Source organism: Falco biarmicus, chromosome 5, assembly GCF_023638135.1.
Source record: "Falco biarmicus isolate bFalBia1 chromosome 5, bFalBia1.pri, whole genome shotgun sequence".
Classification (NCBI taxonomy): domain Eukaryota; kingdom Metazoa; phylum Chordata; class Aves; order Falconiformes; family Falconidae; genus Falco; species Falco biarmicus.
The window spans coordinates 69,577,861-69,604,507 of record NC_079292.1 but is presented as its reverse complement, the minus strand read 5'-3'; the positions used below and the strand labels follow the sequence as shown (position 1 = coordinate 69,604,507).

Below are 26,647 nucleotides of genomic sequence, written 5' to 3'. Positions count from 1 at the left end.
CTGGCTGGTGGTTTTGGGGTGCTCGAGGTGTCAAGGTGCAACAGATCATGTCTCAAGCTCCTCCAAACATCCAGAAGGTGCCAACATGCGCTCCTGCGTGTGTCTTCATGCATAAAACATGTAAGTGTGTGGCAGGGTAAGTCACTCAGACCAAGCCATGGAGGGTGAAGTGAGTCCCTGAATTGCACCAGGAGCAGGGATGCGCTGAGGTTTTAGTCAGCTGTTGAACTGGGGCTTATTTATGCATCTTTGTAAAATGCTGGTGGCCTGAGGGGATGAACTGCACACAGAGGGAAAGGGCAGCTAGGAGGACAGGATGAGGCCCCTGGTTTGGCCTGCAAGTGTGGGGTCCTGCGTCACAGGCTGTTTCATGAGCATCTCTTTGCAGAGGCAGTTTTGCTACTGGGAGCCAGGGGAGCATGCCCTGGCCCCAGCGAGGCTCCTGCAGGAGGGGCAGATGGAGCCTGTGGCACAAGCAGGCTATGCTGCAAAGCTGTTTTGGCAGGAGGAGATGTGAGCAAGAGCATCTGTTACCAGCCCTGGAGGAGACTTCAAGAAAATTCCCTGGAGGGAGCTTTCACCAGCTAGAGCTGGGGAGAAAAGGAAAGGAGCATGCAGCGTGCACCTGGGAGCCTTCGTGCCCACAGCCTTCTGCCGTTCATCTCCCATGACCCCTTTTGCTGGCACCAACTTTTAAGGAAAATTGTCTTGATTTCGATTTTGTCCTGATGCAAAGCGGCTGAATCAGCAAAATCGAGCAAGTTTTTTATTCAGGGACCAGCTGAGCTATGGGCCAAGCGCAAGCTGCCTGCATGCACCTACAGCAGGCACTTTCCCACATGAAGTACAGTACAGCCAGCTCCCAGTTTTGATGCTGGAAGGCCCATGAGGAACAGCTATGCTGTCTTTAAACGCTTCCATGCTGAGAGGGCTGCAACCAGTGCCCCGTCTCACGTGGAAGATTTAATAAACAGCAAACAGCGAGTGCCATTTTGGGTCCAATATGGATTCGGACCACTGCACATGAGCTCAAAAGGCTTCCCATTCCCCTAACCGCCCCCGAGAGCTGCCACAACCTGTGCTGCTTTAGCATTAAAGCAGCACAAAGGGAAAACACATAGGTTACACCAGCTCCTTCCTCATAGCAGCACCACTATGCAGGCTTTACTGAAGGGCCATCACCCTTTTCAAAGCAGAGGAGTTTCGGGGGAAACAGACTATCTGTGCCCCAGACCACATGGTGTTTCGGGGAGGGAGGCAGGCTTTCCAGCACACCTGGGCTGCAGAAAAACCCACAGCCCACCAGGGACTTGGGGGGAAAAGCAGTGACACCATCTCATTTCCACAACTGTGTTGTTCATAGGCAGACAGCTGCGTTTAGGAGGGGAAATGATCCCAATTAGCTTTCCAGGTGCTCTCTTGTAAATGGATTTCAGGTGGTACAACCGTGTCTGACTGCAGTCCAGGGCTTTGTCTCTCTGAAAAAAGCCCTCTGTGTTTCCCTCCCACCCCCGTCTGCTCCCCCTTTACAAAGGAAAAGGGAGACCATCCAGGAGACAAGAAAACACACATACAGCAAGGATGATTGCTATTTTAAGAATGTACTTTATACAAAATAACCAATTCATATGGAAATAAAATCTACAGACCTCCAAGGATCAAGCTTTTAAAAAAGTTCTTTAAAAAAATTACCCAACACACAGTATTAAACTAACTATTGAGGTAACTGTCGCTCTTGGGGAACAAAGGTAATCAGCAGACCAAGACAAAATATACACAATATAAAAATAAATAGCATTCCCCTTTCCAGTATTGACCAGGAAAGTTCACACAACTTTGCAGCAGCAGGAGAGAGAAGAGGATCCCTGACACTGTGCTCTACGGGATGGGGAGGGAGGCGGGAGTGAGACAGCAGCCGATGGAGAGGTGCAGCACCTGAGCCTCTTCTGGGGAGAGCAATTCCAGCATGAACTCCTTCTTGCACTGAGAAATTCAGGCTATCAAATCCAACTTTTCCTAAACAGCATGAGCATCTATCCAGCTCAGTTTCTAACCAAGCCAAAGGTGAGCAGAACCAGCCCTCAAGCATTACGTTCCACCACTCAGCAAAACACCCCAGTGCAGAGCCCCATGCAGGTCAGATTCCCCCCACAGAGGGATGCAGGCAGGAGTTATTTTCACAGCTTGGTGTGGGAGGTCTCTGATGCAGCATCAGCTCACCCTCCCATTGCCCTGGGACAGTTGCAAGCAGTTGACAAGGGCCAGGCTTTTGCCCCTGTGGCTGCTAACACCCTCCCCACCCAACAACAAAAAACACAGCAACATAAGAACAACCTCACCCAAAAAGAGAAAGGCCCCCGTTTTCTCCTTGTGCCCCCGACAGACAGATTACATTCTTTACAAACTTACAATAACACAAAAAAACCCCCAATGTCACCCAACTTCAGAAAAATGGATGTAGTGGCGTAGGCTCTCCCGCTACCTCCCCTATCAACCCCAAGTGAAGCAGCAGCAGGTTGCTCTTCTCCCTCAGAGGCATTAAACCAGTGGCCCACCCACCCCTTGCTCCGTAGCAGCCATAGGCACCCCTCTTCCCTGTGCTCTGCTTTGCGGACAAGCCTCAACTTCACCACTTGCTCCCTTTCCTTTCTACCTTCCCAAACACAGAAGCAGCAACCAGCTCTCTCCTGGCTACCTAAATCAACCCAACGGTCACTGGGAAAGCAGGAACATGGTGCACATAAAATGCAGGGCCACAGAAAGCACCTTGCTTCCCACTCAAACTGTGAAGCCCCCCAGCGTGTTTCATAGCCATCCGCTCCCTGAAACAATGTGGGAAGGTCAGCGTTACACCGCTGCATGTTATTGCTCAGAAGAAATCAGGCAGCAGTGTTCATTGATCTATCAAGGGAGAGAAGCAACAGTTTTCACGATTATAGACAGTATGTATTTTTAACCTAAGCCCTCTTGGAGGTAGACATGCCAAGATCACGTGCGGGAACCCTGCACAGGGTCCAGGAGCAAACCCTTGTGCTGGCAGAGGGACAGACACCACCATGCCAGGGTGGCAAACACGAGGGGCACACGAGAGAATGCTAGTGAGCCACTGAGGACACCTTAATTCCATGGGGAGATTAAATATGTACACCCCACCTGCTTTCTATATGCATGTACAGAGAAGTCAGCTGGCAAATCCAACCTTCTGCCCCTTTTTTGCGTGGGCAGTGAGCTTTCATCTCTGCACTTGACAGCAACCGACTGCAGCAAAGTGAGCAGAGGGAAAGAAACTTGAAAGCTAGGAAGCAAGGAGAGGGGAAGTATCAGTATGTGACACAAAAGGGGATCAGAGGACTTGCCAGACTAAAAGCTGAGGCCCTTTCAGAAAGGGAGATCGCTCCTCTGATGTACTCCACAGTGTCTGAGTGCACTAGGTGGCTGCTTGCCTCTTGCTGATTTGAAGGCCATCTGGTCTAACTCTGTCCACAGCAAGGGAACTCTGCCCACACAGAGTCAGTTCCACTTTTATTTAGAAGATATTCCACTACCCTTCTGCTAGTGAACCAAGTGTTTTCAACTAAAAGGGGCAAAGAATGGAGGGACTTGCTAGAGTTGGTGAAAATGACAATTAATCCTCAGCCCTAATTAATGCTTCGATCCCTCTTCCACTGGTGGATGTAGCTCTTGCTCTCTCCTGGATGCACTGTCCACTTTGACCTCTACATTTCAAAAAGAGGAAGACCCTTGCCAAAAGAAATCTAGGCCACTGCTGCAAATTAAGGAAAAAAACCCCCTCAGTCAATGCAAGGCCAGCAGTGTTAAAACTACAAAACGTTCCATGGTCTCTCAAATCCTGCATGCGAGCTGAGGCAGGACAGCAGCCAAAAAGGGAATGGCACCACACAGCTCTCTACATCTGCGCTTTGAAGGTACGCTTGGATGCTACTATCTAGTTTCAAATACATAAAACCCTGTCCTGAATTTCCTTGCCTAGGGGTGGACCAAGCCTTGCTCTTGTCATCCCAGGAGCTCCTATTTGGAGACAGCTGGAAATGGGTCCCTCCCCAGCTCTTTTTCAGAGAGGGACGTGGGCAGTGGAGAGTGAAAACCAGAATGCGTAGTTCATTATGTGCTGGTTAAAAGTGTTTTCCTTCCGCATGGGCGGCAGGGGTCCTGCCAAGCCCGAATATGCTTTACCCTCATCTGTACGTTAAACAGGTACAGATGGGGAAAGGCTGGAAGGTCAACCTTTGAGATGCTTTCTTGGTTACAATAAGCACATGCTCTTAAAGCTTGTCACATGGCCTGCAGCTGCAACCCTACTTTCACAGCCTGCTATCTCAATCTCAGCCTTACAGAAAGGCTACGGTACTCACACACCTGCTCTTCAACCACCAGTGCTGGACTTCAAGCAAAACAGGAATTCTGCAAGAGCAAACTCCTCTACCACCAATGCACCGCAGTAAAAACTTTTAAAGGGGTTACTCTAATTAAGTGCAGACCAAGCTGCGCAGTTGCTTTGCAGTGAGGGGAAACCTGGAGCAACCACACCATCACAAATTCCCGTTTGTCTTCTCCAAGCCACCCCTTGCAATGGCACTTCTCTGCCACACAGTTCAGCACCTTCTCCAAAATTCCACAATGCATACAGCAACACCATCTCCTCAGAAAAGGAAAGCAGAGCAAAGCCATCAAGAACAAAGCAACAGCCCTGGCTGAACACAGAGATGCACAGAAGACCAACAGAGATCAGTAGAGGAAATAAACGAAGGTTGTTTTCTAATTATACTTTCATTTTAAATGGAGAAGTGTTGGAGTGAGAAGCTGCAGGAGAACTGCCTCAGTCAGCAGAATGAAAGACAGTCTCTGTGACTAGCTTTCAGATAAGACATCAAGAAGCTGATAGCTCTCCAAGACCCCGAGAAACCACACTTACAAAAATATACACAGGAGATTTGTTTGAAAAAGTCTGCATGGGAAAGGCATTTGGCAGACAAGAAAATCAGAAGCCATTCCAAGAAAAGTGTCTCCATGTACTTTAAAGTCACAAATCAAACCAGTTGGGCCTTGAAGCTGCAATTTTGTCCTCCTCATTGCAGGCTGGTGCCCTGGATTGCTACCGAGTGGTTTGTTGGGTCACACCATGGAATTTATAGACGGCAAACTTCTGCTAGAAAGAGCTAAAATCACTGTGAAGTCTCAGTGACTGGCCTTCCCAAAATACTTAGTAGAATTGCCAGGGTCTGTAGTACTTGAGATGCTCAAAGCTTAAAGAGTCCTATGGGAAGTTTATACAGTGGCATTTATAATGGCAATTGAACACCTCGGGAACTTGGGAACACCATGTATCACTTGCAAAGGAGGCAGTGGAGGGGAGAGCAAAAGGCTAAAAGCCAGAGTAGTGTACAAAACTCTTCTGAGAATCTTGGAAGTTTTTGGCATGCTCAAGCATGGTCAGCATATTTTTTTATATATATATATATATACACACACAATATATATATATTGTCTTGTCTAACATGAAATCCGTAATTACAGCAAAACACATCCTCCGTATGGAAAAAGTAATAGCTACAGGAAACTTTGCAAAGTCACTAGCTCAGGAAGCTTTCTGAAAAAGGACCAACTGGTAATATATTACACAACAACAACGCTGGAGGTTGAGAAAGAGGGCTTCCAACCAGAGTCTACAATTTCTCTGTGTTGTGTTAAATATCATTTAAGATAGCGATACAAGTATGGCACTCAAAACCCAGGATATTTTATAATGCAGCCACATTTCTCCTGCACTGCATGCCAACCCATGCCAAAAAAGTACCACTGCCTCCATAAAGACCTGCCATTTTACGTTCTTCTGAATCCCTCCTTAAACCTGCCTCTTTCACAATATCTACAAAGCAGCCTTGTGCAGCAAGGGTTGGGAAACCATAAACTAGAAAGCTCACATCTTCTGCTCCTCCCCAGACATTCCCACTGGTGCTCCACTCCCATCAATCCGCCCCCAGCTCTGTGCCCTCTGCGGGGTGCCAATTTTCTGTGATTTGCTCAGATTGTACCTAGCAAGATAGAGCTCCGATTCTCGGGGGGCATTCCTAGATATCATTATAAGAGAAAAAAAACCACAAACCCCAGACACTTATGAACAAAGCATTTGAAAGTCTGGAAACTCCAAACTGAGATTCCACAAGCAGCTCTCCCTCTTAGTGTGTCCTGTCCCCAGAACAGCCCTATCCCTGTAGCCTAGCCATAGTTCCCCCTACGCTATATTAGTACTTTTCTAACATAAACCACGTGTTGTCACAACAGCAGCTTGTTAGTCATTTTAATAAGAATTACTGACTACGCCAAAAGCCATTTACCTTGAAACCCTCCCAGGAGGGGTCAGCTTCACTATGCTGTTTCATCTTCCATCCTCAAGTCAAATCTTTCTCTCAGATTTGCATTATGTCAGGTAAGGGATAATATCTTCATGTCGCACACCTCATATAGGATCCTCAGGGTTTCTGTCACCGTCTAACATTCCACTACACTCTCCAGGCAGATACAAGCAATTCTTGCCTTTCTTATTTGTCCTCTGCTTTGATCTGGGCTTGGTACTCATCCAGATACCACGACCACTAGGACCATGTTTTCAGTGCCAGTTACAGGTGAAGGCTAAGAGTGCTTCAGCTTGGTTAGGGTTTTTTTATAGCTTCTAAAACCTCCTGTTCTACAAATGAGCTGAATTAAAGGTATTTAATTACAAATATTTGGGTAACGTCTGTGATGCAGAAGACACAGGGTGAAGTATGACAGAGGTTGGCTGCAGAATCTACATTCACATTTCCAGAATTTCTAATACTTTGCTACAAGTTACATTTTACAGTTCCTCTATTTTTAAATGTGGTATTTCAAATTGTTTTTATATCTACAATGAACTAAATGCTTTACAAAAAGAAGCAACAATGTTTTCATTTGTTGCAGGTTTATTGTCTTGAAGAGCAGTTATACTTGCAGAGTTTTTCATAAATACCTACTGCTCCTTCAGTACCTCCATTCAGTGAAGGATATAGACCTGCATTTCGGAGCAGCTGGGGCACCTCTGAACACCCACTGCCAGTTAATGAGCCAACAGCAAACCCTCAGATGTGAGACAAATTTGGATGAGCCATAGCATGATGTTCTGGGCTGGGGAAAGCAATTATCTGCTTCCGAGTCCAAGGACAGCCTTCAGGATCATCTATTCCAGTTTATACCAATCCACCAGTGACAATTGCTCCCTGGCAGATGAATACAAATGGAAAAAAAAAAAAACCCCAAACCCACCAAGAAAAATCTCCCTTTCATAATGTAATGACATCTATAGATAGACATTGTAAGTAACTCCCATTATTTTGAAGTCTTCCTGCTTTGCAAAGAAGCCAATCAAAGAAGCAAAGGGACAGCAGCCAGCTGTCCCAGGCAACTCACTGGACTAAGCAGACAGCAGCTATAGTTCATAGGCTAGTTGCAGCAGTGGGTAAAAAGAACTGTGATTATAAGCATGCTTGTGGGAATAGCACGAAGAAGTTTAACTCCTGTTAGGCTTGGAAAACAGCTTGGCCTGACTCAGCTCATCAGAGGCTAAAGTACTGCAGCAACAGTGCAGTGAGACTCATTTGTACGTGGGCACTAACGTGGCAGTCCTTTCTTATTCCAACTATTTCAGGAAAGAATATTTCTCACCTTTTAGGCTTTTTGTGCTTCCAAAAGCTTAGTACAGAAGGAGTAATAGTTCAGTCAGATGCTACCTGCCATTTGCTCAAATGGCTTTGCCAGCACAGTATATCTACACAGCAGGACAAAGGTGGTGCAGTTGTGCATGCTAGTGCAATTCAGCTAAAAATACGGGTGATGACACCATCCAAGACAATGAAGCAGCCAGAAAAATTCTCCAGAAACTTGGAGACAAAGACCCTCTCCTAGCTGGCACCACAGACTAAAGGGCATGCTGCTCTGTCCTCACTTCTGCTGCCACTTGTGCTCTTGCTAGCACAGTTTGTCCAACAGATTGGCACATCCTCCTTCTAACCACACCGCTGTCCCCCGCAGTGCAACCAGCAGCCTGCCCAGCAGGGCTACGGTCCCAGTAGATCTTGCTGCCCTGTCTTGTAGCGTAGCAACTCCCCTTTCACCCCAGCTTCCCCAAGAATAATCAACTGTGTGTGTTTGTTAGCTTTTAAGATGTGAATAAATGCAGATGAGATTCCTACTAAACTCATTTGCCAAACCTACACTTGAACACCAGTGGCTGATAAAGCACTGGCATGCAGGGGTTTCCCAGTGCAGTATTGCAGCTGGTGAGGACAGCCCCTGCAGACTGCACACAGCCTCTGAGGGAAGATGCCACTAGCTCTGTAGAACCTGCTGCTACATTATCAATGATGACAAAGTCAAACCAACTCAACTTGGGCATGCAGACCTCTCATCCCTCTATCCCTGAGCCATGACACCTCAACATCTGATTTTGAATCAGTGCTTTCTGATTCACCTGCAACTTGCAAACACCAAATGCAACTCCAGAGGCCAACAAACAGCTCACACTGCAGTAAACCAACCATTCCCACAAAGCAGCCTCATGGTCCTCCCTCCACAGGAACAAAAGTGGTCAGGAACCCCAGGGTACTTTCTACTTTGCTGCTGCTAAGAAGTGAATATAGCCAAGGGTCAGAGAAAGAATGGTGGGGACTTGCCCCTCCTGCTTGGGCAGCAGGGCAGTACAGATTTGCACAGTATTTGTTCTACTGGATAGGTGCTGCTCTACCCCCAGCTGCACCGGTTTCACTGAAAGAAGTCTAAGATGTCCAGTTACGCCACTTTCTGTTTTCTAGAGCATACATTTCTCCTATCAGAAAGGCAGGGAGAAGGGTACTATACTAGCAGAAGGGACAATGCCATGAATGTCCTGTCCTGGTTTCAATTCCTGGTCCTGGTTTCCTTGTTCCCCCATGATGACAGGAGCTGGAAGTGCACTCAGGCCCTGGATCCAGAGGGGTGGAGTTGGGGGTGAGAGGGGAAGGAGGAAGAAGACAAGAGAAAGAGGACACATTATGCTCCTGAGCAGTTCCTGCAATTAAGTCAACCAACTGTTGGGTCGTGTCTTGGTTGCAGAGGACAGGAAGGAGGACAGCAAGTCATCCACCACACATTCCCTCACCTCTCCCTGCTCCCCGCAAACTCTAACCCTATCCTGAAAGATTTCAGTGTGATATGATTGTAAACAGTTAAGGATTCCTCCAGTGCTAAGCCCACTACAAGCTGGGCCCACCCCCTCCCCCATTATGTACAATACATTCACCAACAACAGAAATTTATTTAAAAAGGCAACAGGTTAAATTCTGTAAACTGGATCCAGCTCCAAAACACACACGTTAATACTACAAGTAAAATTCCATCATCGTCCTCTTCCACCCTGAAAAATATACCTGAGTTTAGCAGTCAATGAAAGTTTCCGCCCCCACCCCCGCCCTCCCCACCCCAAAAAATCCCTCAAACCCTGAATGAGACGCAGTCTCCGGTCACAGAAAGCCACTAGTTTGCGATGCTCGCCCTGTGATGGCGAGCCAGCTGCTTGGCTGGCTGGGGCCCAGCACCGCTCCAGGTTTCCAACACAAAAGCCGTTGCGGCACCATGTTCCACGGACCCAGGAAGCTACATGCTGCTTGGGCGAGGGGAGGGTGGGAGGAAGGCCTGCACCTCCTCCCCCTTGTCCAAATCACGCGTGGCTTTCATCTTTGTGAGGTCCTTCCTTCCTCGGACTAGCTCTGGAAGAGGAAGAACAAGAGTTGGAGGCTTTAACTGGCAGCTTTAGAAAGTAACAACCTCATGATTGCATGCAACCAGTGCAAAGCTAGCACTATCAGTCCACCTAGGACATGTTTTACAGTCAGCTAAGGCTATAGAGACATCCCCAACGCCTCTGCACAGCAGCAGTTCACTTCCCAGCTTCCTCCGGTGCTTCCCACTCTCATCAAACACTCCACCCCTTTAACCAGTGGGAAAAGACAGACTCGCATTTCAACTCTGCCCTCTCTAGCAGCCCTTACTTGATCCAGAGGCAATGCTGATGGTTTTTGTGACGTCAAATCTTCCCGGGACATGGTTGCTGTAGGCATCTTCGGGAAAGGAACTTGAGCCTGATGCATTTGCATTCTGGAGCCAGGTTGAATGGAGAGAGTTTTAGCACATGAATATCAAGAGCAAATCCCGTCTACTTTGTTGAATGCATATATACAACATTCATATACAAGCATGCATCTCATGTATTCCTCTTCCCGGCTTCCCTCCAAAACACAGCCTTTAATCCATGCCACTTCCCCCAGTGGCTCAGCTGTAAGCCAAGCTCCCTGAATACTAGAAGAAGGACTGTCATGCTGGAACTATGACAAAACAGTAACAGCTGAAGCACATTTATAAAATCTAAACAGGCAATTTTTTGAGTACCAGGATTTTCTACTCAGGAATAAAATGTGATATGCACAGTCCCAGTGAGAAGTAATTTTCTGTTAGGGAAATATCAGACAGAGAGGAAGGGCAAAGCAAGAGCAAAGGGAAAACAGGGCAATGTTAAAGTAAAGGAGTTCATAACAAGAGGCTAACTTCCACTTTTAGTTAGCTATTATGCCTCGCTACGAGAAAGAGGCAATAAAATACTTGCAAAGAAAATGGCAAGAGTCCATCTGATTAAGAGATGCACAACCCTGGATGACACATTAACAAAACACCGTCAGATAAAACAAAGCTCTGGTGTGGGGGTGGATGGGGCAGGCTGTTGGTCTCCAGGATAGTGATTGCTACTTGTTTTAAGAAGCTGCAAGGAGACTCCCTCCAGCTTGAGGGACCTCTTACTCCAAGCGTCGTAAGAGTCACCTGTTAGCCTTCCAATTCACTTGCCATCTCCCCTGACTTCAAGCCATATACTTTCAAGGATATCCAACACTTATCATCACCCCCCTCCCGCCTTGCCTTCTTGCAGAAAACACAATCTTACCCCGAGGGTCTATACAAGTCCTGGGGTGGCCCCGCCATGCCACCTCCACTGCCTCTTTGCTCCATCAACAAGGCCTGAAAGTGACCTACGTTCTCCTCTCGGCAGCGGTACAGGGGTCCCTCCTGAGAGAGGCCGTTGGCCTGGCTGGGGGCTGGATGATGAGACAAGTGAGCATTCATGGGCGATCCATACGTCCTGGGCTGGAAATGACTGGCAGGATGGCGGGATGCATAAGGAGAGCCAGTCTGTAGCATGACCCCGTGGGGAGGGAAGGCTGATGGGCCGAATCCCATCCCCGAACCCAGGTGTGGTGGAGGAGCTCCGTAGAGGAACTCCCCTGCTGCCACCGAGCTTTGCCTCTTCGTGGCCGCGTTGTGGTTGTCCAAATCAAGAAACTCTTTGGGACTCTCTGGTCTTTCCTGGGACTCCTCGGACTTCTCATCTTCAGGCCCCAGATCCTGCCCATCACTTGGAGAAACCTCTTTGGCACTCGCTATGTCCATGCGGTTGGGAGAGGCCAGGGCGGCGCTCAGTGCCTCACAGCCCTGCAAGCCGCTGGCAGACCCCCGGTCCGGGAAAGGGGGTCTGGCCAGGGGTGGGTGGGCGGTGGGGTGCCCACTGGGGCTGGCCTGGGGGTGAAGAGGCCTCTGCCAGTCCGAGTAGCCCTGTGGACAGGCATAGTAGGGTGGTCGCTGGTAGTGGTGGTAGGAAGGCTGAGGTTGCGGCTGGTAGGGGTAGGGCATGCCCTGGGGGGGCCGATACCGCGGGAAGACACCAGGGTGGGCGCCGCTTGGCTGGAAGCCCCGTGGGGGGAAATGCTGGGGGTGGGAGGCAGGAGGAGGCGGCTTCCCCCCCATCACAGGGCCGAACCCCTGCAGGCCTGGGTTGATGTGGTACCGCCCAGCTGAATTCGGGTATTCCAGACCGGGCATGTAGAGTGGGTGGTGGAACTGGTTGGGGGTGGCCCCCATGGAGCTGGCATCCACGCCGGGGAGGCCAGTGCCCTGCCCCATGCAAGGCACAGCTGCTTCGGGCACAGCCTTCCCACTGCTGCAGAGGGGCTTCTCCAGAAGGTTGGCGGCTAGCCCCTTCCCCTCGGTGGTGGCCACTGGCCCCTCACCTGCTGCCCCATTCTCAGGCAGGGGACCCCCTCCTCTCTCGGAGGTAGGAACCAGGTCCCTCATGCAGCCCGGGCCGCCAGTGTAGCCACTCTCCACCGGCCACGCGCCTTTGCCCTGCCCTGCCTTCATGTCACCCTTCACGCTGGAGCTGTCCCCCTCCCCGTCCAGGGGCAAGGCGCGCCTGGTGCACTCCATGGGCAGCGGGGGCTTGGGATGAGGTAGGATTTTGGCATAGGCCCCGTCGGGAATACCAATGCACTGAGCCTTCTCGTCTACGCCTGCTGGTGGCTCCACTGGAAAGAGATTGGGAAAAAGTTACATACTGGTCTAATTTTGGGAACTGGCCCTCCCTGCCCAACACGTACACACACCCACTGATGCTGACCCAAAGCACATGTGCCAAAGGGTAATTCCTGCCAGCTTAACCAGGGCTATCAAAGTAGCCACTCAACATCTGCTGCTGCTGGGCAGACCTGCCCAACAAGCACCTAACACCTGGACTGAGGAAGCATCCCACTGTTGTGCAAATGGAAGAGAAAAATCAGTGACTTTCTAAAGCCATGAAGGCCCTTTCGTTATAAGTACTCCAAAGCCTAAAATATCCCATCCCCTACTCAAACCTCTCTACAGGACGGTTTGAGTGTGGCACCAGGACAACTGCTCTTCTGGGGGGCTGCAGTCTCCTTCCCACACCCATCACAGTCTTCCCTTCAGAGACCTTTAGCAATTCCAAAGTGCATCTTTGAAACGTCAGGTGGCTTTTAGTAGCTGCTTCTTTTAAAAGAGCTCTTTTAAAAACTACCCATGAGGTTGCACCTCTCTTGGAAATATGGCACACATGGACTGAACCCTCAAGATACAGGCACACTGTTGATTGCAAGCCACCAATAAATCACATCTCCGCTGGAGTAACACTGCATATGTGGGTTTAGTCTCACACATGGGTGTGCAGAGGCTGCCTAATGAAGAGGCAGAGTTGGGGAATACCACAGTGGAGTCCACATGACAGCAAAATAAGAAGTCAGGGTAACGGCAGCTTGATTTTGGGCTTTGTTGCCCCTCCTGGTTCACAAACTCCACTTGCCCACAGCTCGGGCAGAAGCACTACCACATACTGAGATGCTGTGGAGCCTATTGCAGTCAGATTTTAACCAACTGTGATTTGGAGATGTAGCTACTTGGCCCTGCAATCACTCAACATCCTCCCCCAGTCTCTGTTCTATATCCAGCACAGTTAAATGATGACGACTTTTAAGCAATGTCACACAAGGAAAGAGTTTCCTCTTAGTGCAAGGCACACGAGGGATCGATAAAAGATGCAAGGGTTTTGATCTCTAGTTTACCAGCTAGAATTAATGAAAAAAAATATTTTTTTGATCTCTGGGTTTTTTTGATCTCTACTTTAGGTTTGTTTTATTTGAAGGTTGGGGTTTTTTTGATCTCTACTTTACCAGCTCGAATGATGAAATTCAACTAGAAAGAAACTTGTGATGGCACACATGACATGCTGCCATCCCACCTGAATGGACATGGCTGCTCAGGGGCTTTTGGGCAATCCTGTTGTGTGAAGATTTTGAGATGCCGAGAGCTCACAAGGCACATGTGCATTTCAGAGAAGCCATACTGACATACACTCAAAGGAGTATATTTAAACCATTTATTCACATAACATCTTCTTTTCTTACTTAACTCTCTGCAGATCCAATTTTTAAATTAACTCCAAGTGAGCTCTAGAAGCATCACAGCCTATGCTTTGCATTTGTACCCCATGGCAAGCTGATAACTTGCACTTAGAGCTGGGACAGAAGGGACCTCTGGCAGGCTACTGTCAAACAAAGCAATTTTAGAAAAATCTAAGCTGGAGTAGAAAATATATGCCAATTTAGATTAAAAAAATAAGAATACACATGTGAAAACTGTGTGTCCCATAACTATTTAATCAAGATTTTAGTAATTTTCTAGAAAAAAACCCTGCTTTTGTTGCTGAGCCTCAGCCACTGTTTAAAAACTACTCTGGCAAGCCTGAAAGTCAGGGCATATTTTCCACTTTCCTAGTGGCACAAATCCAAATAAAGCCACATTTGCAGACACAGGTTTTGTGCATCTGCGTGACAATTAAGGTTTGGGTCCCTACACCCAAGAGCAACAAAGCTGGCCTGGGGGGGGCTCCTGCACCCACCCCACACGTGCACACCAGCAGGCAGAGGGTCTGCCCTGGCATGGGAAAAGGGAAGGCAGTAGGGGATGCAGGCAGGCAAGGTCAAATGCTACCAGCAGGCACTCGATGGGTTACCTTGGTTGCTCTCCATCTCCATGGTCTGACCGGTTGGATCCTGCGAGCTGCCGTTCCCCATGACCGGTTTTGGGGGCTGCACGCCAGCAGCAGAGGCTGCGTGAGCCAGCTGAGGAAAGGGTCCGGGGAGGTGCGGCGGGGGTGGCTGGCGAGGGTGGTAAGGCACACCAGGCGGACACACGCGGGAGGACAGCTGCTGCATGGCAATCATCTCTGGGCTGTCCATCATGGAGTCCCCGCCCTGGCACCCTCTTTGAACCTGAGGTGGTCCCCCAAACAGAGAGGTCGGTGGCTGTGGCATCCTCTGGCCAGCAGCTTTCCCAGGCGGTCTGATATACCCTGAAGGAGGCACCCCGTGAGGTAGGAAATTTGATTGCTCGGTCCACTGGCTGGGAGGCAGCGGTGGCCTCATGGCCCGAGGGTCCATCATATGACCCAGGGCGCGGGGCTGGAGCGAGGACCCCGGCCCCATGGGCACCTTCTCCTCCGGCCCCACGGCGCCCTGGCCAGCGGGGCCGTGGCTGCCGTTCCACAGGGCTGGGTGCGCACGGTTCAGGTACTTGTAGGGCCGGTACATGTGCCCTGGGGGGACCTCTGAGCCCTCCGAAGGCCTCACAGGGGGGCCGTTGTGCCTCGGCGCGAGGAAGCCCTGCTGGAACTGGGCCGGCGGGTAGACGGTGTCGGGTGGGGGGCCGCTCATGCGCCCCAGCTGCAGGGCGCCAGGCCGGGGGCCAAGGCTGGTGATGTGGGTCGGTCCCGCACATGCCTGCTTCTCTGGGGTGGCCAGCCTGTGCCCACGGTGCTCACTCAGTCCCACAGCCGGCTGGGGAGGAGGGGGAGAGAGAGAGATGAGGTAGGTCTCGCACTGAGGAGCAGAGGAGACGTATGGGTCCCAGGGTGCTGGATCCCTCGGCTGCAGCATTTCTTACCTGCATGGCAAAGTGCTGGTGCTGCTGGACCGGGTCTCCGGGATGGGGCTCAGGCACTCGTGGCGAGCCATACAGTTTCGCAGGATCCGATCCTCGCAGGGGACCAAATGTTCCTGGCACAGCTGGTCTCTGGGGAACAGGGAGAGGTGTGGGAGGGAGAAATAAAACAATTTGTGAAGCACAGAAAAGCAGCAGAGCTGCTGCAGGTGAGGGGAAGCCAAGGCTGGAAGAACCACACAGATGAGGAGATGGGCTTTTTGGAGGCACCATGAAAAACCTGTAGGCTTTCCTACGGGATGACACAGCTCCCCTGCCAAACAAAGCCACTCTCTCACATTCCAGCCTACGCATCCCTGTGCTCAAGGCTGCAATACACTCGACTTGCCACCCAACTACTTGGGAGCAAGTGAGAAGACTGGAGGGGGCAAGTGATTTACTCCAAGGAGCGGAGCGGACCACAAAGGTGTGCAAGCAGGACAATGGGGGAAACGTGCTGGATTTCCTTCAAAAGAGTTGTTGACTCCAGCTCTCCAGTTACTGCCTCCCACTATCTGCACCACAGGAATAGCTCTAAAAATTTTATTTGATCTCTAGATAAAAGGGCAAGGGTAGCCTAGTCTCAGAGGAGTAGGTGATACACCACACCACAAGACATCACTGGTTAAAATGGAAAAGGCAGTGAAGGATGGGTGAGGAACAGCCCAGAGGAGAGGCAGAACAGGTGGCATCCAGAGAATAAATGTTGGGCTAAAGGGAGGTCACTGCTGCAGTCCAGGGTGGCCTGGTGTTCGATTTTGTTTACTGCTTTTGTAAATACTCAAGGCATGAAATGCACTAGCACACAGGTAGTGCAAAGTTACCAGGCATTGTTAAACTATTGAGACGAAAGACAACCAGCTTGTTCAGCATCATAAACTAGATGTTAAGAGAGGAAACGTGACTGCTTTCCTTGCACAATGGGGTAACTCTCTAAGGAGAGAAGAGAACTGGGGGAGCCAAGGCTGGTGCAAGCCCACACGGGTACATGCTGGCCATGGGAAACATTAGGAGACTGTTCCCAGTGAATGTGGCGAAGATTGAAACTGTACCAGTTTAAGGGCAGAAAAGTTTCAGTTGCCACAGGGATTTCACAGTAGAGAGCTTCATTCCCCTTTACCTCCCTCCCTCCGCAGGCCTGATGGGTGAAGAACAGCAGAAACTGCTCCTTACCATCTGGCTGGGATGTGGCACAGGGCTGGGCATGCCACCATATTGCAGAGAGCGAGGGAAGCCTCGCCCATTGGAAGGGCCCACTTCTCGAGAAGGCTGCATTGGGTTGCCGCTTGGATCCTCTGCAGAGGACGAGGAGAAGGAGGAGGAGGAGGAAGAGGAAGAAGAAGCAGGAGCCCTGGAAGTAGCTCGATATGGTGGAGGTTTTCCTCCATTTTCCAGGCGTTGCTGCCTCTTGCCTGGTCCATCTGGGTCTCGTGACCGAGTCCAAACACTGCCTGTGCTGGAGCGGCCAGTCCGCCGGCTCCTCTTCTCTCGTCTCCCGTCTTCTCTGATCCAAAACTCCTCATCTGTGTCTCCATCTTCCCCAGGGAAATGCTTCATCATTGCTCGGTGGAAACACCTCTCCAAGTTGTAAGCCATCTTGGTATATTCTGCACTCAAAAAACCCAATATCATCAGGAACAGAGCCTTATAGAGAGTAACAATTAAGTAACATCAGACTTTCCCCATCAGATAAAAGAAACAAAGTTTCTTTGAGGAAGACTTTTGTCTCACTAGTCAACTGGTTTATGTTCTTAAACTCAGTAAGCAACACAGCATCAGATTTGTTCAGTAACCCCACCAGAGGACAGGCACATAGGCATGACAAAGTGCCATTAGTGGTGTACTCTGCAGAGTCAGCATTAACTCAGTGCTCCAGCATAGTGCCAAGAATTACATTGTAAGACGCACCACCTCTGCTCACAGAGCTGCATGACCTGCACAGTTAGCCAGCAGAGTTCTGAGAGGAGAAATGTGAACTTCCAGCAATGCTATTTGATTACGTTCAGAGGCTTTTCTTGGACTCATTCAAATCTCTGCTGTATGCTACAAGACAGAGGAAAATCAGCACACATATTTATCCATCTACAGTTTCTAAAGCACTTGCTGACCCTGACACAAAAGGTTTTGCCAACACCAGTGTCTCTATTGCGTCATTTCCACAGGACAGATCTGCTCAGAGGGGCTCTTGCTTCTCATTGGAGTGGATAGGAAGGAAGAGACCTGTGAGAGGTGTTAATGACAAGGGTTTGAAGCAAGTGACTTTCCAGTTGTTTCCACTAAACTAACTCTGAAGTTCCTCAGGAAACAGGTCTCCCAGTGACAGTGCAGGAATGCTTTTACTTGGGGCCCGCAGCAACAAGCCAGGTAGCTCTAACTTTGCCCTTTCAAGATAGTGCTGGTGAGACACAGTCTGCAGTGATGACCCACCGTATAGGAACTGATTTCTTACCTAAGCAACATGTAGAATTTTAATTGGCATGGCAATTCAACCCAGGGTTTCCCATTTGCAGACTCATGTTTTTCATTCAATAGGCAAGAAACCTAAAACTACATTTTCCATTCAAAGGACTACAAGCCTGGTTCGTTCCTCACTTTTCTGTGGTACTCAACAAACACTGGGAGCTAATCAAACTCCAATGCTTTTCGAAGCCTGTGTTAGATATTATGGGAAAAAGGGGCACGCACACACACGCGTACACAAAGGAGTAAGTTCAGAAATACCCCAAAAGAGAATAAGCACAAATCAAGTACTGGTGAGTAGGAAGAGATCACTGCTTGCTTTGACTGAGCACTGCAAATAGCCAAACTTAGCATCTTACTGCTCTTACCACTGCCTTCACCATTGTACTTAAGACAGTTCCTGAACATGGTCTTCATATCACCCACAAATTCTTCCTTGGTACAGTATTGACCTCCATTCAATTTCTTCTCCATGCTAGAGATGTCCATGGGGGCCTGAAACACAGCAAAACCTCCCTTCAGCTGCAGCAAGTGTAGCAGGGCTTGCAAAGCTGCATAGCTAGCTTCCTCACAGAGAGGGGATGGGGAGCGGAGGCTGCTCTCCGGAGAGGCAGCCTCTCGTTTTTGGTTTGCTTGATTTGTAAGGCTAGAAGGGACTATTGGAGGCATGCAGTTGGACTGCAAGGGTAACACAGCCCACAAAACTTCAAAACGTTTCCAAAAAACCAGTCAACAAAGTGCACCAGTCAAGATGGCTGGACCACTTTCCATACCTTAATGATCTGGTAGTAGTTGGGAGCATATGATTCATCAACGGGCTCCAAAAAGGGCCAAGAGTCCTTGTGAGCCTTTACCACATCTAGAACTGGCAGTATCAAAAGAAAGGTAGTTACACACACATGCCCAGGGGAGTATTTCACTTTACGCAAGTCACGCAAAGGGGAAAGCTGGGGCAGGACTAACCTTTGTACATGGCTGTGAACTCGTCATCCAGTTCAAAGCTGTAATGGGAAGCACAACAGTGAATACACACGCTGAGGACATGTTAAGGCATGCTCTCGTACTTCATCTTCCCTTGCACCTCGGGCACAGTGCCGTAATGCTGACGAACAGGCCTCATCACAAACTCTCCTCTAGCATGGACCAAATGCAGATGTTCTCAGCTTACTCCTCGCTGTTCTCCACCCTCACTTCTCCCTCCTCATTCCTGTGAATGCTCACACTCCTTCCCATACGCCCTACTTCATCGCACTCTTGTGCTGCATGCCCAGTTGCATACTCACAGATCCTTGGTCCTTCGCTCTTCCCTGGTAGGGGAACTGGGATCCAAGTGGGAAAGCTCAGGGGGCAGTTCCTTTCCCTGTGCCAGCAGCCAGGCCCGCTCTTCACGAAGCTTCCTCCTCCTGGCCCGTTCTGCAGTGAGGAGGGGGGGAAGAGGTGAAAAAACATTCAGCACTCCTTGTCAACAACATCTTGCAGGGAAATTGAAGGCAGCTCCCGCAGCACTCAAGAACTCCAATGAAACATTCTTGTTCTTTCAGCAAAAGCAGCAACGGCACAGGAGCCGAGGAGGTGAGAAGATAGTGCACCATCAACATGCCTTTTCATTTTCCCTTGACTTTACAATTATTGATTTTGAAGCATTACTGTGATACAGATGCTCCCCTAGGCAGCTTCCAGACAAATTCCTGACAATGGTGTGGTACAAAGATAAGTTCAATGCACACACCTAGGCATAGATCAGCACTATGGAAAGAGCTGGCTTGTTAAGTTACCATCCTTCAGATGCTTCACCTCAGGCAGGTGAACTCAAGGCAGCTGGTTTTGCACTAAAGCGGATGAAGACCAGTGTCAAGGCAAGGGTGAAGTTCTACCAGCTGGGTGGCAATGAGTAACTGAGGTCATTAATACCCTCCACCACAATGGCTAGCTTTGGGACAACTGCTCAGGTAAGTCTTTGCAGCCAGCGTGAGCAAGCTGCCACACAGGAGGGCTACTGGGACAGATTTCATTTAAGAGGCGAGAGACAGGAAGAAGCAACGCTAGTAATATAACCTGTGGTTTGCAACCAGACAGCTGGCCAACAGATTGCTTCATAATAGAAAATTTATGGGCTCTTATGAACCTCATTTCCTTTTTCTTATAGGAAATCTGAATTCATTTGACTTGCTAAACACCTGCGGTCATACCAACTTTCTGTAGGAACAGAATTCTGTGAAAGTAATGCTCAAGGAGAGATGCCATAGGAGTAAGACCCCAGAAAACAGGCCACATCAGGGAACACCCAGAGTGAAAGAAATAGGGGAGATACTGGGCTAATACCCTCTAGCAGACGGTCCATCTGTGGAAAACGTGAAAGACTCAAGAAGCACTAGCTCTGGTAGAAGGGTGGGTATTTCCAGGGAGGTCCATGGCCATATATGTCAGAAGACAGTCCAGATTTCCTGTTAGAAGAATCTAGGTAGTATTGAAAGTTGGAAGGACAAGGCTTGTATCTAAGATGTCCTACAGAATCTAACAACATGTATTACAACATTTAATGATGAGGAGTCCAACATCAAATTGCAGTTAACAGAGATTATCTGAGTCCATCCAAGCACAGTTCAGTACTTCATGGTTCTTTCATAAAATTAGCATCATTTAGATGACATTGTAATGGATGCCTAAGTGAGAAAACATGAGGTACGAGGTGATGATTTGGACTGCAAAAGGGAAATCTCATGGCAACAGCAGCCAAGAGGTAAGGCGGTACATTCTTTAGAAATCCATCCAGGCCTGCCAAGGATCTGACCTGGTAAACAGACAGGAACTGGGGAGCACTACCCTGGTACCAGACTGGACTTCAGTCAGGATTAATGGCAGGTCCTTCTACCACAGCAAGTGATTAATACAGCATGTTAAAGATCACTGGCAGAGCTCATTGTCATGCTGTTGGCCTGGGTTGAGTCCTACCCAGCAGCTTTCAAAATCTAACCAATGCCCTAAAAAGTACCTCAAACAGCTAGAAAGTCACATGTGCAAGAGATAATGTTGGAACAGCATCTGGGAAACTCTAACCTGCTGTTGTGACAGAAATCTAGAAAGCTGCTTTAACTCATAAATTCAGGAAAGTACAGATGGGCTCAGCAGGAGGCTTGCTACCTGGGGTGTGTGTTGGAGTAGGGGGAAGTGAAATCCCAGACTGGAAACAGGAATGTGATCTAAAGACAGGCATATGGTCCAAAACCAAGAAGCAGGTGAAGTGCTGTAGTTCAACAGAGAACAGATATTTCACCCTGTGTTTCACATCACCCCTTGACAAAAGACCCTACAAAATTAATGTTAAATCCCAAGCGGACTGCAAAATGCAAGAATATATTTGTTACTCTAAAATCTCTGTCAATGGGTGTCCAGTTTTAACAAGTCGGAACCAAGTAAAACAAATGACTTCATTTTCAAATCACTTTCCACTGTCATGGAAGTAAATGCTAATGGCAGATATGCTTGGCAATAAGGAAAGATGGTTAAGAAGCCAGTTTTACCTGGATAGCTGCAGTTTCTAGGGTAGAAAAATACTGCAGTGATTTAACTGAACAAGTCAGCCATTTAAATAACCTTTCCAAACAGCATTTGCACCAGCTTAAAAGGAGACTTCTCCTGACTTAGCCTAAACTGACTAGGGATGAGTTTAAACTAAATTGAAAGAAACTGTACAAACCAAAATAAAAGCATCTCTGCCCAAGAAAAGCATGAATGTATGCTAAATTGGGTTAAAACAGTTTAGTGCCCAATCCCATGCCAGTTTCTTTGAGCTACTCTGGTGCCTTTGCATCAGATGATGTAACAATTGCATTTACTCAGAAAAAGACATGGCTTATACCAAAACAAGACCTTTTTCCAGGTACATGTATCTTTGCAGCTCTTCTGGAACTTCAAGATTAATTTTGTCTATACAGATGGAGAAATAAAGCACAGCGAATACGCAATTTGCCAAGGTGAAACAGATATCTGTGGCAGATATGGAAGCTGGATGATTCTCAGTTTAAAGCACTGGATTAGCTAGGACTGGCAACCAGGAATATATATGAAGGCCAAGCAAGTAATTGGATTTTCTAAAGGTTAGAAAGGTAAGCAGGTAAAAGAAACTATTCTTAGATAACATCTGGTCTGCTACCAAACATGTGGTAGCAGACTGTTTCATCTTGGAAAGTTTACAACGTTTGCACGAACTTAATATTTTTTCCTTTTCTGATTCTTTATTCACTTAAGCATCCGCGATACTGATACTGCCACACATTACCACCACCACCATTTTCTGAAGATGTTCGGCCTTTCCCTGGAACTGCAACAGCCCAGCCAGCCACTGCGTGAAAAGCAGCAGATAAAGGAACCCCTGTAAGGGAGGCTGCCAGAGAGAAGGTGGTCAGAAATGAGCCTGCTCTTAGATGCCAGTGCCTACATGTACTGGCTGAACGCCTGCTGTCTGTGCCGTGATCTGACCTACTAAAAACAATATGGCTGTTTCTTGCAAAATTGATTAAAACAGCATTTAGGTCAAACCCACACAAACACAAGACCAACACCTGAAGTTGCCACCCGTGGTGCTCTGTTTAGCATGGTCCCCTCATCTTTAGTTTTTCAGTTGATAAGGCCGGTAACAATATAAAAATGGTACTCTTTCTACTCCAATGCTGTGCCCTTCCCTTTCTCCTCAAATGGGATCCTTCTTTCATTCTGCATTGGGCCAAAAGGACCAAATGCTATTTAGGAAGAGCAAAGACAGCTAATCCTGCACACAAAGGCCACAGGAGGCAAACGGGGAGACAGAAGAGAACTGAGGAACAACACAAATAGCAGGAAAAAAAGGAACAGCTGGAGCAAAGGAGAAAATAAGCATGATTTGGGGAAGATGACACAGTTGAAGGGTGCAGTAGAGAACAGCCACCAACACCAAGAGAGACAGACAAAGGAAAAGCAGCTACAGTCAGACCAATTTATCCAAGGTAAGCGCAAGAAAAGATATTCTTGTTAGCAGGTCTGACAGGGCAGGAATGTGAATGGCAGCTCTCAATTCAAGATCTCAATCTTGGCTTTGAAAGCTTCCACCCATTTCACACTGGTCACATGTACCTTCCACTGCTTTGACCTTCTCCTCCATCTCTCTCTTCCTCTCCTCCTTTAGCAGCTGTTCCTGTTCCCTCTTCTGCACTGCTATAAGTATTTGGCGCTCCTCCTCTTCCTCTCTGCGCCTCTGCTTCTCCATTGAGCTCAGCACATTCGGGTTTACCTGCAACAAAATGGTGCATCAAAAACTATAAAGCATTGGCTTGTCGAAGTCTGAGCAGAGGCAGGTTTACTTTGAGCAAGTATTAAAGCATACCTACAATGAATGGCTGGGGGGAAAAAAAGGGGGGGGAAAAAAAGGATTTTTACATATGAATTCTCAGATGAAAAGCAACATGTAAATGAAAGTTATTTGTCAAGCAATGAAGTCCTACTGATACAGGGACAAAGGAAAGAGAAGTGATGAGTTAGACAAGCTGTGACTCTGCCAGGGACATACCACGTGTATCTGCCTTCTGTATTTGCCCATAAAGGATATGGGCTGTTGATACCCTGACACAACACCTCTACCCCTTCCAGGTAGCAGAGCCCCAAGTTGGAATCGTGAGCAGAAAGGACTACTTTTTAAGATAGGAAATTTCTCCAATGAAGTGTGAGGTATGCATATGGCAGTGTGGAATTACCTTTTTTAGCTTAATTTAATTATAAAGACAAATGAATTGGTCAACCACCAGCCACTCTCACCTCTTTGACTTCTGCAAGACCAAGATAAGCGTGCCTTATCAGCAGGGAATATCAACCAGGAAAGAACAATGTGTATACAGTTTTCTCCACCTTCATTTTCAGGGAATAACCAGCAACCACTACGTAGGCAGAAGGCATTTCCTGAGGATTAGCAATCAGCTGGGGTCCCTTGGCTGCTGCTCAGACCATCAACTTCTCCAGGCCCATTATTAATCCCCAGAAAAAAATCTGGCACCACGATTACTATTTTGTCCTTGTTTCATTGCCTAGAAGTGGAACCTCGGGGTGTTTTGATAAATACCTAGAAACGCTGTCTGGTTGCACTGCACATTCACTCCCCCTGCTCTGCCTCCCTTCCTCTACACAGCACTGCCCCGCAATCTCCCCCTGCAGCTCTCTGCAGACCAGTGTTGTGTATTATCTCCCTCTCTCCAGCAGCAACAACATGAAGCGAATTATGTTGCAACCACCGACAGCCACAGAGAAGTGTCCAAGAGAGGGTGATGTCTTGACGACATTAGGACTATATCCTGCATTTAGGGACAGACTGGACAGGGAAAAGCCCTATTCTGATCTTTTAAAGTGAAACTGATCTCACCACAAGGGAACTCAGTCTATCTTTTCCTTTTTAGATCTTTGCCAAATACTAGTACTTCACTTTTCTACCCCTTTCCTAGGAGGACCATTCTGTGAGCCCACATGCCTTTAGGTCAGCCAGCTTCTCCTCACATTCAGCCTAAAGTTTATTTCTCACCCCCTCATGCCACCCAATTATTTCCAGTTATGCTTTTCTGGGTGAACATAAATTCCCCTCTTCTTCAGCCACATTCCAGCTTTTATGGGCTTCCTCAGAAACTTACATGAAATGCCCATGTTTCTGCAATTAGGTTAGATGTTTCCTTATAAAGAAATCCTTTCAGCTCCCTAATCATTCTTGTTGTCTCTCTCAGATCCTTCCTCCAATTGATCAATATCCAAACACCAGGATGCCCAGGACTGAAACTGCTATGCCAAGTACGAGAGTTCAAGAACCTACAGAATCGGATTCTACATTTCCACTTTTGATTCTTTTCATATCCCTTTCTCAACTGCTCTATCATCCAATTTTCTGCTCATGCACTGCAAACAATTTCAGGCCTGATTCTGACCATCATCAAACAGTGTCCCACTAGCTTTCTTGACCAATCTTTAAATTGCTGTAGGAACCAAAGAAGTCAAGTTCTGCAGCAATTAGAAGAGAAAGAGGTGAGCACGAACCAGCCACCAGAAGTTGGTACACCAAGATATTTTATTGAGGATGTGACCATCAGCCTTTAGATTCTCCAGCCAGTAGACCTAAGCCATCCTGGCGTGCCACACTAATTTCTTCGATTGTCGGTACACAGGTCAGACATTCCCTTTCCCTGGATTCATACAGCTTCCACCATTCATGTCCTATGGAAACATGAACACAACATCCAAGCTGCAGTGTTCACACCAGGACCTCTCCAAGCCTGCAGGGTGCATTCAGCACCCCAAACTGTAATGGCGCAACACAGAATCCATAGCACGTTCCAAATCAACCCACCACAAATACGGCATCGACAAAGAACAGGACAATTTTAAGTAAAGGAAATGAAATCATCCTAGCAGATCTAGGAATAGAAGGGAAAATCAGAAATCCCAAACGCAGTATAGCGAGCACCAAGGACTGCCACAGACACCCACAGCTGCACTTGCTCCCTTCAGCAGTGCAGGGCAGCAGCAGTGCCGGCACAGGCTGCTCCATCCATGCCAGACACAGAAACAGCCTTATTTTCAGAGGGACCTCTGTCCCTCTTAAAGCCCGCTGGGGATGAGTGCGCTCAACCGAGGGTTATAAAAACAAGCAAACACAAACAAGTCAGCTCCTACTACATGAGGTGGAAGCAGACACCTACAGGAAAGATAAAAACAAGAACCCAGCACAAGATAAACTTTCTTCCTGACTGAAGAGGTGGCAAAGGGACGTTTCTCCAGCTTCCTCCCCACTTGGAGGATAAAACCCATCCCTCTCCTCTCCGTCCACGCCATCACCGCCTCCTTCCCTCCGCCAGAGAGCACTCCAGGACACAACATCACTGTCTCCCCCCTCCCCCCTGCCCCAGACCCTGAAAGGGCCAAACTTCTGCCTTCTGCCTCCCTCTCCAGACAGTGGGTATCAGACTTCAGGGGCAGAAGGCCAGGAGACACGGGTGCCCTGGGTGCCCTGGCCCCTTGTCCTCCAAAACTTCCCTGCTCCGGTTTCCGCAGCACTGCCCTAATGAGGGTGCTGCTCAGGCGGCTCTTTAATGAGGAGCTAATCTGAACCACCTGTTAAGAAATCCCCCACAGGATTAGGAGCCTACGGAGCAGTTATATCTCGGACCAAAGCAGCATCCAGCATCCAGCTCGTGGAGTCCGAAGGAAGGAGTCACCCCTGCACTGAGCTGGGGCTTTCCTCCCCCAGACTTGCCTGTTGCCCACCCCTCTTGGCAAACAAACCATCAGACTTGCTGGCACCTTCCCTGTCTCCCCTGTGGCAGGACGACTGCCAGGTCCTGCTGGGGAGCCAGCGCCGCCAGCATCGCCACCCTCCACTGCCTGGCTCCCCATGCCCTGGCGCAGCGGGTGCTGGGAGGGCCCCCAGCTCGCTGGAAACCTTTCACTGGCCCACAGGCAGCAATTAACAGCCCTCTGCTGCCACAGACCTGGAGCACCTGCGGTACTGATTAGCATCATTCAGGCTCCATGTGTTTCCCACTCCCCTCCTCCTCTGGGATTTCTGCTGCCTGTGAACAAACACGTGTCCCTGCGCTTCCTGCATGGTGGGCTTTGCAGAGAGCAATTCTGGCCCCAAACTGACCATCACTGGGGTCTTATTTTCCTCTCAGCAGGCTTTTATCTGCAGCATGATGAGAGGTTCTTCCTTCCTTTTATTTATCTGTTCTAAGTAATTGTATTTATTGTGGGGAACTGTACTTTCTCCTTTGTTTTGCGGGAACCCCTGACCCTGGCT

The 26,647-nt window shown here is 48.5% G+C and overlaps 1 protein-coding gene across 3 annotated transcripts in view; it reads right to left on the bottom strand.

The window, feature by feature from the left end:
• Positions 1-1,585: 1,585 nt before the first annotated feature.
• Positions 1,586-26,647, bottom strand: part of LOC130150084 (chromatin remodeling regulator CECR2) — a 102,564-nt gene continuing 77,502 nt past the window's right edge. For all 3 annotated transcript variants that reach the window (XM_056340639.1, XM_056340640.1, XM_056340641.1), the window contains 11 exons: positions 22,954-23,110; positions 19,128-19,257; positions 18,808-18,845; positions 18,618-18,709; positions 18,213-18,339; positions 16,558-16,991; positions 15,349-15,477; positions 14,420-15,242; positions 11,006-12,419; positions 10,062-10,167; positions 1,586-9,779 (listed from right to left, as the gene is read on the bottom strand). In XM_056340639.1, the coding sequence (XP_056196614.1) occupies positions 9,774-9,779; positions 10,062-10,167; positions 11,006-12,419; positions 14,420-15,242; positions 15,349-15,477; positions 16,558-16,991; positions 18,213-18,339; positions 18,618-18,709; positions 18,808-18,845; positions 19,128-19,257; positions 22,954-23,110 (3,456 nt within the window). In that variant the 3' untranslated portion in view covers positions 1,586-9,773. The remainder of the gene's footprint in view (positions 9,780-10,061; positions 10,168-11,005; positions 12,420-14,419; positions 15,243-15,348; positions 15,478-16,557; positions 16,992-18,212; positions 18,340-18,617; positions 18,710-18,807; positions 18,846-19,127; positions 19,258-22,953; positions 23,111-26,647) is intronic.